The 12,711-nt window shown below is 45.5% G+C and overlaps 1 protein-coding gene across 4 annotated transcripts in view; it reads left to right on the top strand.

Moving 5' to 3' along the window:
• LOC131876886 (cAMP-specific 3',5'-cyclic phosphodiesterase-like) overlaps positions 1-12,711 on the top strand; it is a 125,191-nt gene that overhangs the window by 16,933 nt on the left and 95,547 nt on the right. The window contains exon 1 of one of the 4 annotated variants that reach the window (XM_059222415.1): positions 6,503-7,026. The exons of the other annotated variants lie outside the window; for them this stretch is intronic. Within the exon in view, the coding sequence (XP_059078398.1) occupies positions 6,518-7,026 (509 nt within the window). The 5' untranslated portion in view covers positions 6,503-6,517. Of the gene's footprint in view, positions 1-6,502; positions 7,027-12,711 lie in introns of those variants that run through there. 4 annotated transcript variants of the gene reach the window in all.

Below are 12,711 nucleotides of genomic sequence, written 5' to 3'. Positions count from 1 at the left end.
GATGAGGAATATCGAAAACTGGAGGGTTTTAGCTGCAATTCAACTAGCCCAATGACGTGGGCTTTGGCTTGGTTCTTGAGAAGAGACCAAGCCCTGGAAATCAGCCAAGAAAAGAACCCCTTGAAAAGTACCTATAATAAGACCAAGTAGAGGAAGGGTCTTCTGATTTGGACACTTTTATCGACTCGTGAGTATTTTTTCCATGTCTCAGACCATATCTGTGTCCAAATTCGTCTCGCTTGACTCAACTCAATGTAATCGGGCTCTTTTTCAATCTCGCATCAAATTTCCTAAACCTACCAAGCCATTAACAAAGTCCTATTTCAAAGTTATTTAGAGTCAGGAAATTAATTAATATTACAATATTTCTTTAACCCGTCTGACATGATCGTGTTTATGAAATGGGCCAATGAAACTGCTGGTGTAAACTGCATTTATAATTGATGACCTTGACCTTTGAACTGAATCATTTATGAAAAACAGGGCTAAATGAAGGAAGATGGCCTGAGTAAAAGGAAAACATGGAAATACTGCCCTAGAGAGCTGCCGAGTCTCTCCTTTAATAAGACAACTATCATCTTGGCCCATCCGTTAATGGACAATGCACAACCTAACCAAGCTTGCTCATTGTACAAGTCTGGTCACCCCTTTCTTTTCCCCTCCAAAATATTCGTCCGAAACAAATGTACTTTGCACTGAGTCGACTCTAAAGTATTGTGTTGGCTTCGCAATCCAAACCACCAGTTATTTAAGGAACCCATTTTTCTAATCACCACAATGTTTGTGACTTGTACATGAACGTACATGAGGGTCCCCTTTTGGGTTGGATCTCGAGGACGGTCTGAGTGCCTGAGCAAGTTCTGATCCGCTTGATGAGGTTCTAGCCCACCTACCCAAATGAAGCCCGGTCTCTCCCTAAGTGTTGTTCCACTGGCCGTTCCAGATTCTGACTTTGTTCCGCCAGGACGTGGGTTGGTTGACCGTCCTCTGTTTGAAGGCGACTCAGGGGATCAGAACGGATTTCCCGGGTCAATTTTGATTGATGAGCGGCAGGAATCTTGAAGTAGATGCCTTGAACCAGGGGCTTTGCTCGATACGAGGCTCATCGTACGGGTCCAACCATCGGTTAACATGTCCTCGTTGAGCTTGATCCCAAATCTGAATAGGGGAAAATCCAGCCTCGATCCAATAAGACAGAAAGGAGAAGAAGGAGGCATCATTGCAGTGTTTTGAACCAAGCAAGTCACGGTCCGAGGATGTGTAACCAATGCTGAAGCACCAAAGGAGACTCATAAATATGCAAATGGCATCCAAAGCATGTCGGCCGCAGCCCTACCACTTGGGAAGTTTCGTTTTGCTTCATAATCAAGTCCTCTTTTCGTCCCATACAAGTGGTAGACTGGAACGAGATCGTCCCAAGTTCCAGACATACGCCATTTTCTTCCTCCCACTGGAGATGTGGATGGATTTGAACCACATCAAGGACTGTATAAACTGTAAACGAGATGGCACATGCTAGCTAGGTCTTTAAATTATTGTGCTTTAGTAGATCGGACTGGTCTTTGGTCAAGAGCAGACGTCAGAAGATGACACACTCAGATCGTCAGTCACGTTTTAGCACAGATCGGCATTAAAGGCTCGCTCTTGAAACTGCAAATTGTTGTATCAACTTATCCGATACAAGACCATCTGACGGTAAAGAATGCCTCTTCTTCCCATTGATGTATCCTGTTAATTCGAGCTACGTGCAAAAACAAACAAATCCAATTAAGGGAATCCGGTGCTTTTTTGGGAGGCCACAGCACACATTCTCCTGAATTGTAAGATAACATTTATTGGCATCTTGTACCGTGTTCTAACACATTGATAGATCCACATTGGACAAGACATCCAAGACCACTCACACTCTTGCCAAATGTTTTCTTTTCTTTTCTGACAATGACAATTCTAATAAGAAGCCCGAGCCTTGATCTGTGATCATCTACTTTACTGGAATCCCAATCTTGGGCACTGCTGCCCAGAGTGCCCAAAGTACCCCAAGTGGTTCAAAGGAAAGGAGGTGCTGGTTTTGTCTTTGGAGAGCTTACGTACTCAACATTCATTTGCCTGTGAGGTAGTACCACGTATCAGATAACATGATAAGTCTCGCCACGTCTTTTATGGCCTTGTCAAAAACCTTAAACAACTTTCAGTCTACTATATCGGTTTTACAGGTCTTCAAAGGCCGGGAATGTCTGAACGTACGCGTATGTTAGAGAGAGAGAGAGGAGACGATTTGTCTCACGTTCCTCTACGGGTCTTGGCCTGATGCCACGCCTGATTGCCCTTGCCTATTCCCAAACAACCTAATCCATCCATCAATTAGCTCATGTGTTCATGTCCTTGAATGGGCGTGACAGGAACCAGTGAATGTCGTTCAAGGAATCGACATTCATACCCATTTTCGCATTGGTAAAGAGGGCCAATTGCTTGGAGAGGCCTCCATGTACGTACGTACGTTCACTCACAGAACTTCAAAAGAGATTTGGAGGGACCATTTTATTGGACCAGATTCGATCAGGACGACTATTCTTCACGTTTCTTACCGATGGTGAAGGTTGGCTGACGGCCGGCCTTGTTTGCATGTTCATGGAAGAAGATGGATCCTGGAAACCCGGCCAATCCCGTGGTTGTGCCAATCGTTTTATGCCCAACCAAATTAAACCTGAAACCCATTGGATTCGTATGCTCGCCCTCTCAGCTCAAGCGGCGTCTGCCTGACATTGGAGATGGGCCTCAGGAATGGAAAATGGGATAAGGGAGGCAAAGATTCCAGCGGCCGGGCTAGATGAAGATTTCCCAAATCGTTGTTAGTCTAACAGCCAAGAGCCCGCCTTGGGATGGTCCTTCGCCTCATGCCATTGGTTGAAGTGAAGGGGCTGGTGGTGGTGATATTGACACATTTGATGGACCCTCGAAGTTATCTAATTGTGGAACGTCCATCTATGGGCAAGCAAGTCGTGCACCACAGGTCTGAGCCTGAGTGTCAGAACCTTGCGAGCCAAAGGGAGCAGGATATTTCCCCCGAGGCTCCTTTTTCTCCGACGATCATGCAACTTGTCTCGGAGAAAATGGAACTTTTCAACTTGACGGTGGAAATGGGATTGAGTTCAATTCTTCCGGCGCTTTAACTACTAGAACAACAGAACAATGTGGGGCTCTAGTAATGCGATGAAAGCCTGGGTCGTTATAAAACGGAAATTAGAGCGAGTGAGCTCCATTGGCTTCTGTCGGGTTGAGTTCCCCTCCGGGCGATGAATTGGCAATGAGCCCTTTGGATTCACGGTTAAACATTAGATATATGGGACACGCTGTAAGACTCCTAAGGGCAAGGGCCCAATAACTCACGCCTTGTGGAGACATTTGTTGACACTGTGACTTTCGTTTTTCAATACGTGAAATGGTTCCAAACTTGGAACAAACTGTCTACACACCAACGTATGAGGGAGGTGCTTAAAGTTAGGAGTTGAGATGGAACTTTGTGGAAAGATTTCGGAATCAAGATAGTGAAAAATGCAAACAACGGCCCAAGAAGGATGGATGAAGACACGTTCGGATTCACTTAAAGTGCTCCATTTGGGGAGAGCGCCAGGTTTTTCAGCGCCTTCACAGTTCAGACCAAGCTTCCAAATTGCTCTGGCAAGTAATTGAGTTATGGCCGGGTTGTTCCCAAGGATGATTGTATTGTAAACTGACTGTTCCACGTACTCGACGACCCAGCCCAATCTTGCTTGGAGTGGCTATTGCATTTTGTAGCATTTTGTAGACTTGGAGGAACGAAAAGGAACCTGCCATTTTGGGGTTCAGTGATCATGAAACCTTTCCGTGGAGAGCATGAGAAAAATGCGACATGGAGACGATCATTCAAATGAAATAAAACCTACACGCACTTCAATGTTGACATTCCTCTATAATTTTGGAACAAGGAGGCACTTTTTACAGCCCCTTTTTCTCAGCCCAGTGAAAGGTATGGTTTTTGCTAATTACATTATGAAACTTACATTTATCCTTGGGAAGGATAAACAAAAGGAGAAGGAAGTTTTTAATAGCTCATGAAGAGGAAAAACGTCAGAATTCATGCCTTGGTCTGCAGGAACGCTTTGTTCCATTTCCTTGTGTGAACAAATAATGGAACTCGTGCAGACAAAATGAAGGCCAAAACTCAACTCCAAATGAGCAATCTTGTCGTTGGATCGGTGGAGAACGAAATGGGGTGCACTGGTAAAATTGTCTTTTTCCGTTACCATTACATTTTATTGATTGCATGACCGTTAAAATACAGTCAAGTGCTCTTTTGCTCCAGAAGGAGAACAGTTGAAAGATCCCTTCGCAGTCTTGATAGGCCCCAAACACAATTGTTTCAGGCCCATGAATCAAGTTGCTTGATCATGGAACAGCATAATCTTCTGGAGTGGGTCGATTAATCGGAAGCTGAACAAACATGAAGTCCGCGTGGGCTCGAGAAAATCAATCTGACACAACTTTCAATTTGACACTAATCTCACCGTCTGCGCATAATTTCAGAACCAAATCCACGTCGTGGAAATTACGTTTGGTCTCTCAAATAGAGCTTTAAGTGCTTGTTGGAAAAAGAGCAAAATGATAGCTTTCTCAGGTGTGATGCTTAACAAAGTTTGCTTTGGACCCATTAGCCCATTTTTTGGGCTGAGCCCTGCAATTCCAAGGTTTGGTTTTGTGAAAGAAAAAAGATGTTGCACTCTCAGTAGTATTTGCTTTTCTTTCCCTCATTCCTTCCCTCCACTCAACGATCCGACGACCCGGAGGGCTCTTGTTGACATAAAGACATATCCTGAGCATGTTTTCCCTCTTGACGAAGGCACTCTGCCGAGTCGACTGAGAAATGGGTCCATTTCCTGTCTTGTGACTCGTCATGAAGTCGCTCATTTATTAAAGTCATATCTCTACCCGAACGAAATAAGCTGGAAAGGAAGTCGTGGTGGTTGGGAGGGTCGTTCGTTATCTCTTTCAAGCTTCCCTCCTTACATCGTACATGGTTCGCGGTTCGTTCTTTCATCGGGCTGGTACACTGTCCATGTATGTAGTAGGATACGTTGTGTGGCAATTGAATTAGGCCCCTTTCTTGTGCCCACTGTAGAGACTCTGTGACACCCTGAGGAGAGAACCAAGTCCTTCAGCCGAGTTGCTTTTGAATGGAATTCGCCGAGGGGCAATTCAATCTCATTTCTTCCTCTTATGACTCAAGTCTCATCTCTATCAAGGAAGGGCTTTATCCTGAATGAAGAAACCATAACCCAAATGAAAACGAATCTGGAAGAATATTTCTGTCCTTTTTCATATTTTTCACAGGACAATCAAAATTATATATACTTAACCAATTATAAACCTGGATGATAGAAAAGAAACTCGTTAGACTAGTTCTTCTGGTTTCATGTTAACCAACATCAAAAATCGTTTCAAACAACTTTTTCTGTCTTTTGCGACGCCTCTCCTTTTGTTCAGAAATAGAGTCTCCCCATTTGGCTATCGTTGTTCGGGGTTCCGCGTCATTGCCCTGAGAAAGGGAGGCCATTCTTCGAGGATGCTCCTCGTCCTCTTGGACAAATGAAGCAGAGAAAATGGAGCCTGGCAATGAGGTCTCTTACGAGAATGGCTAGATCGGCTTCAAATCCTATTTGTCTCCAGCCTCGAGTGCGGTCCTCGTCCACGTTGATTTAGCCTCGTGTATCTTGGAATTGGGTTGGCGGGTCTGTCTGCCTGTCCGGGACATGTCTTTAGAAGGAAAACTTCCGGTCCAACATACATGTATATGCCATCTTCGCCAGAGGACACATGGACCAGTCTTGAAAAGTTTTGTAAAAGGAGGCACTAATTTCTGGAACAAACACCCATCTCGAACATCTCCTAGATCCAGCTTCCCCTGAAGCGAATGGGGATGATCGTTTACTGGGGAAGCCTTGGCCTAAGCCGTTTCTAGATCTGGTAAGAAGGTCGATAATTCTGGTTCTCGAAGAGTCGTAGAGTATTCAAAACCAGCCTTTGTTAAATGATCCAAGGTCTCGGACGTCCCGCTGATCCTAGTGTAAAAGGACTATGAGCCTTTATTTGAGGCCTCGTATCGGTCTTTTCGTTGAGTTGGGGAGAATACAAGGAAAAGGCCTTGAAAGACCAATCCTATTGATGGGACGGGCCGACAGGAGTGATTTATTGAAAGAAATCTATACGATTTGTTTGGGTTGATAAGTTATGAACGCAATCGGTTCTACCTTAAAGCTTCACATGAGTAATCTAAGACTCGTCTGTCGGGTTTTCACATGGAAGGGACTATTTATCGGGAAGGAACAAAGACCCAAAGACCGAATGCCAGGCGAACATAGGAAATCGAACGGTATTGCTCAACCTCTTTGATGCTCTTATCCGATCAGCTCATCTCGTTGGTTGGTAGGGTGAGTGGGTTGGTTGGTTGGTTGGTTGGTTGGTTGGTTGGTTGGCCGCCTTGATGGCCCAATTATCGCCCAAGCACCCTGTGTCCACGTTGAACATGTACTTGGGCAATTCTGCGCCAAACTCGCCCATGCGTCGGCACCTCACCATCACGTCCACATTGGGCTCATCCGGGACGACCGGAAATGCCCATGCCAATCACCTCAACCCACAAACTTTCAATTCTGGGATCTACAGAAGGCGGAAGACTCTGGGCTCCCCGCCTAATCCCCTTAAGATCAACCAAGAGGAACTTCGCCATGTGACCATCGACGAGGAGGAGAAGACCCCTGTGGCTTTGGAGTTTGAGGTCCTCCCACCTTCGCCGGATTCCAAATCCGATCAGGGTTGCCACTATGGTTTTGGCAGTGGTCGAGGACCTCGGTTCCTCCTGCCCGAGATCAGAGGCGCGGAGAATAATTCCCTCAAAATGGAGGCCAGCATCCAAAAGGCCATGGTGGACGGCACCGACTATCTTCGGGTGCCTTTCAACGTACCTCGTCGACGGCACTCCTGGATTTGCGGGTAAGTGGAGCTCTCCTTCTCATGAAGGAAGTTCGAAACAAAACGAGGTCCTTATTCCCAATTCTTAATTAAGTCACGATTGTTCCGCCCTGTAACGAGAGCTATTGTTTCCATTCCCCCTTTGATTCAAAGGTAAAGCGTTCGCACCCAGCCGTAATCAACCTTGTGCAAAAAGGAAGAAAAATCCAAGGCCAAGATTGGCTCTCTCTCTCTTCCTCTCTATTACTCTCTCTCTCTCTCTCTCCCTTTTCGTCTCTCTATCTATCTTGTCCTGGTTCACATCAGGCTGTTGCATGCTAACAAGGTCACGTTTGTTTTCCCTTTGGAACAACACTTCGCGACGGCAATGAATGCCCCCCGAGTCCATCTCGGAAGTTTGCGAGATCCCCTGTCATGGTTCGTGAAAGGAATTTCCAAGGCGTTCAAGAATTTCTCCCCTTTTCCCTCCTCTACCCATCCTTGGGCTCCCTCCACGATCCACGTGTGCGAAGGAAGGAGGCAGACAGACAGAAAACGAACTTAACTCGAGTCTCCAGGAGTCTTCTGGCCGCCTTTCATTCATCTCGAGTTCTTGACGACAAAACCTACGTAGTACATGGAGCCAAAGGGAAATCTTAGCTGTCCGGAACACAAAAGCATCATCGTTTGGGGGGGGGGGAGGGGGGGGGGGGGTTCGCTGTGTCCACCCAAACCACTTCTGCTTCGACAGCGCTCCTCATTTACAATTCCATCCACAAAGCTGCGTACGAGACACCCCAGAGACATCCACGGTACCTACAATAGCCGGGACGACCAAAAGCTTAAGAGCAAAAAAAGCGCCTAGAACTGTCCATTCCATGCCATGTAGATATATAGAGAGAAAAAAAGTTGTGGACGATGCGTGCAGCCACCGATAACTTATGGCCTCTCGACCATTGCAAACATTGTCAATATTGGCCAACATCAATTTGGAAATAGAAAGAAGAGCCCAGAGACGACGAAAGGGTCTGTGGGATGTGGCCGGAGTCTGTCCATTCCTCCACAAAATGAGCCTCAGGCCTTTAACCGTCGGGACAAACAAGCAACCAGACCATATCCTCTGTCTGTTTAGGTCTGGTTTGATCGTTGAGCCCTTCCATCCATTTGAGTGGGTTGGAAATGTTTAAGGATGTCTCCAATTAAAGCGTACTTTCAACCAGATTACAATACCGCTGCTATCCCAGGCTGAATTTTGGTTCCTTTTTAACAGTAGGGAAATAAGTACAAGAACTTGCATATCATAACTTGGATAGCTTGGTCAGTCACCTTGTCACGTCTCAGATTCTGCAGTTCTAGTTCATTGACTCAAACCAGAAGATCTCTTTATCCCTCATCTGGTCCTCTCTTTTTCAATGGTAGTAAAATTTAGCTAGTAAAATTGATCAAGAAATCTCGAACCAATGCGCTAAAGAGCCTAATGTCATGGCGACAAGTGTAGGAAAAAGTACTCAAAGTAAAAAAAAAAGGGCGGACACTGAAGAAGGCCTCGTCATTTTCATTAGTGGCCCAAGATGTGAAGGTTGCGAGGGGACATTGGGCATTGGAGAATCGGTCGGAGGTGAGCATTGTGAGCGTGGCCCTGAATGAGATTTGCCCATCATTCCTGGAGCAAACGGTACCAAGAGAGCATGGAAGCAATAAATCTCGCAGTACATCTCAGATTCAAAGTGTCAGGGATGCCACATTTGATGAGATTGGTCAACTTGAAGAGGGTCAGAACACGATCATTTTCTTCTGCATACAAGAAATGATTTCAATCAAATACAGTCATTTAGATACAAAAACTGAGTGGTTTATTGTATTGTATTTTCAAGACAAACATGAATGACGAAAATCCTGTCTTTGAAAGTCTCGTGCTGCAAATATCATCTTTACAAGCTTCAACACTTTCAAGATTCCGAACCTAGAGGGAGCACCGTTTCAGACCGTCACGCTTTGTGACTGAGCATTTTGGGAGAATCATTTAATGGAGCATGATCGAAGTCATACCCAAAGTAGGCATATTCGAGTCAACGCCCTTTTCAAGGTGAAGGACGTCGCCCTGTCGATATTTGGCGTTCCAATCTCTGTTTTTTTTTCAAAGAAAATGGGATAGGATCTCAAAAGAGCCTTTCTCCATTCACCAGGGCCACACAACTCCAGCCATATTGAGATCTGAAGTGGGAACCGACGTAAATGGACCACGGCAAGCTGTTGGAACCGGTCTGGTAATGACATGCGAGTTATTCTTTTCCTTTACCACGGTAGCGGTTTTTGAGGTAGCAAAACACAATATAACCGCCTTTCGGCTTGAAGTTTTAATTACCACAATTTAGGGCTTTCTGTCGTGCTACGAAGAGGCGCTTAAGCAAGTGGCAATCTCATTATGAACAGTAATGGTCATTACTGAAACGACTTCCCGAAGTGGTCGGAATAATGTACCTTTAGCTCAATTCAGCCATGTCAGCCTTGGCGATACCAACACAACTGAAAACAGTGGAACAATGGGAGTGGCTGGAGGGCTGATCCAAGTCGAGCAGCCAAGAGTTTCCCCAATGACTCCCGGTTTTCCAACGTGGTTCACTTTGTAGGAAAGGGCAAAATGCCCTGAGGAATTTCGTAATGTGAGCCCCTCAATTTGGAGCGTCATTCAAACAGAAGTCTGTAGAGAAACCCCCAAGGCTCATCGAGGGCTCTTCCAAGTTGAAGTCAATATCATGGCCACGTTTCAAGGTGGGCGGGATATGAAAAATAAATGAAGAGGGTGGGAGCAAAAAGTGTGTATGTTTGTGGTGCCCGCGTTTGTCTTTTGGCCGTTTGTCAAAGAAACTACTGGGAAATGTGCAAGCAATGAACCTGCAGGTGTTCATTGATGCGATGAATTGCACAGACCGTTGTTGCCTGTGGGTGCTAAATGTCGCCAATTTTGACTTTCACGAGATTGCTGGGAGCGTAAAAAAGCGTGTCACCTCGTCCATCGAGCCATCTACAGAGTCTAGAAAACATGGGAACACGTGTGTGTTCCACCACTTGAAGGAGCGAGGCCTTGGCAACTCTTGAAGGGCCATTAAAGCTCTTCATTTGTCACTTCCAGACCGGTTTGATTGATATGAAGGTTCCCACTGTGGAGTGGCTGCACGAGCGTGTTCCCACTTTGTGGGTATTTGGCCCTCCTCTTCTAATCAGGCCCCAAGTGGGACCATAACCAATCGAGTCTCTCGTGGAGGCCCTGTCTGATGGCACACTACCACGGTAGATGGAACTGCGTGTACGTAGGAGAAGCTGACAAAGCCACGGGGTTGGGGGCTTAAGAGGCCGTCTAGTATTTCAGAAATTTCAAACCGATTGGCGGCACATCAATCACTTCTGAGCACTCAATCCATCTATCCATCTTCCCCCATCTCTCCTCGGCTCTTGAGGGTGATGGAATTACGGCGGGCCCAGACCTCCTGGGTGACTCAAAAGCAGGCTCCATTTCCCACACACTCACCTACTCTCCTACCTGCATGAATGGATGCAGGGTGGACTCGGAGTGCTGCTACGTCTTCCTCGGTGGTTTTTGAGGCAACCTCCTCCATTCAAGTGATGAAGTGGCCACCGAGATGTTGTTCTAGATTGATTTGGGATGGTTTGTGCCAAACGTGGAAGAGAAATGGTCGAAACTGTCGGATTTCACTCACAAACAAATCAAGTGAAATGTATAAAATGGAACAGACCCTGCTGAGCACGATCATTTATCCCAGCGAATCTCATCAAGGCCCTCCTCATCCCATTCTCTTTTCGCTCTTTCCTCTCCATCCATTTCATCTCTCGTGGCCGGGTTGGGGCCTGCTCAAATGAGTGTTCGTTCCATCCATGTGCGAGAACCTAATCTGGCTCCCATGGCACCAGTATTTATTATTTTCCCCGGGATGAAGGTTCCCCTCGTTCGTAGGGGCTGAAATTAATGTATGGCCTTTTAAGGATCTCGCGTTTTCCTGGTTCAAACGAAACGAAAATTGCCACTTTGGTCTTGCAATCTTCCAATCGAGCATTTGATAATTAGATAGATGACCTGATAACGAACAAAGGCCTTCGGAATGACACTTTGGCCTTGACCTTGGTCATAATTACAAAACTTAGTGTTCCAACCAACACCGACTCATTGAGGTGACGAACCGTGTTTGCCATTAATGGGATTGATATTCTGATCCTGCTCAAATGTAAGACACGGCGAATGTACCAAAGATGTAGGCCCCATGACAGATCGGAAAAGCGAGAAAACAATTCAAGTGGGCCAAGAGTCTGGAGTCGATAATTTCGAGGCTCCTCTTTCTCCTATTAACTAAACACAGCTCTCGTCTTTCCTGGGCGGTTTTGACTTCTAAGTCGGGCCGTGAAAATGATCTAATACCAACCTAACTCGGTGAGAGTCAACTTGTTCAAAGGGGGCTCTGAGAATGTACGTACGTACCATCAAAGCAGAGCAAAAGAGAGAAACGCTTGGGTTAGACTCAACTGGGCGCCAGTAGGTCTGAACGAATAGCATTTCCATCGTCATTTCGCTCATCAGCTCCCTCCTTGCTTGTGGGTTGTTGATGAATAACATTCATTTCATGCGGATGATGGGTATACTGTGTGTACACTAGGTTTGTATGTTTGTATGAATGTATGTAGGGGGGCACTCTCTAGGGCCCCGAATATCCACCATAATGGGCCCGGACAAAAAGTGCTGGCCCATACTTGAGCACAAGATAAGCATTCTAGTAACGCTATCGGTGTACAAATTGAATTCCGGTATCAAATTTCGAATGCTTCACACTGAACGAAAATTAGAATGCATCAAGAGAAACGAAAGGAACCTTAGTTGGTAAGTAGTCCTGGCGTGGTGTGCATAGTTACGCCAACTGTTATTTGTTAAAAGAAAATATTCAGTTACCAAGATGATCTTTCGTAGGGTATCAGGTTCCCGATCTAAAGTACTGCACAGACAATCATCCGACATTGAGATATCTTCTTACTTAGAACGAAAGAGATTTAGGTTCCGCGGTCTAAATAGATTTTTAAGTTTCCTTAATTCCAGTGCTGTCCACCTGGCCTGCCAGTCTTTTGTCATCTTTTTGATTTTGAACTTGCCCAGATCTAAAGTGATCCCAAAGACACTATTATGAGACTGGCTTCTTGTTCTTGAGGCTCAGGAAGATGCTCCAGTCTAGGGTCACCCACGCATTCTTCGGGCAGTTGTTTCTTGTGTTTCATTTCTGAGTGCATGCACAATCTCGACCCCAATTGGTAAATATACGTACTACATAATGCCGTATATGTACGCGGCATGTATAGGAAGGTATGCCAAATTTGGGCTCAATTTCCTCCATTAAAGAGGGCATCCATCAAGGTGACACCCGAGCATCAACGAGGGCTTTGAATTCTCCTCTTTCTCATTGAATCTACTAGTATAGTGGGTGTTGGAAAACATGGAAATGTGGAAAATAAAATATCAAGGCACTCCTTCTTTTGCCTCGAATACACTTGGCAGTGTAAAAAGAACAACAACGAGCTAGAACTCGCGAAATGGTTAAAAATACAAAGAAACGTGATTTTGTTGATAGTTTATAGCGTATTGATGGTTTGCGAATGGAAAAAAACCCATCTTGAGTANGGAGTTTTGGCGTTTTTTCACGGGATTTTCTAACCGTTGCAGGGAATGAA

The sequence above is a fragment of the Tigriopus californicus genome, chromosome 2 (genome assembly GCF_007210705.1).
Source record: "Tigriopus californicus strain San Diego chromosome 2, Tcal_SD_v2.1, whole genome shotgun sequence".
Classification (NCBI taxonomy): Eukaryota; Metazoa; Arthropoda; class Copepoda; order Harpacticoida; family Harpacticidae; genus Tigriopus; species Tigriopus californicus.
This window is presented reverse-complemented; position numbering and strand designations above follow the sequence as displayed.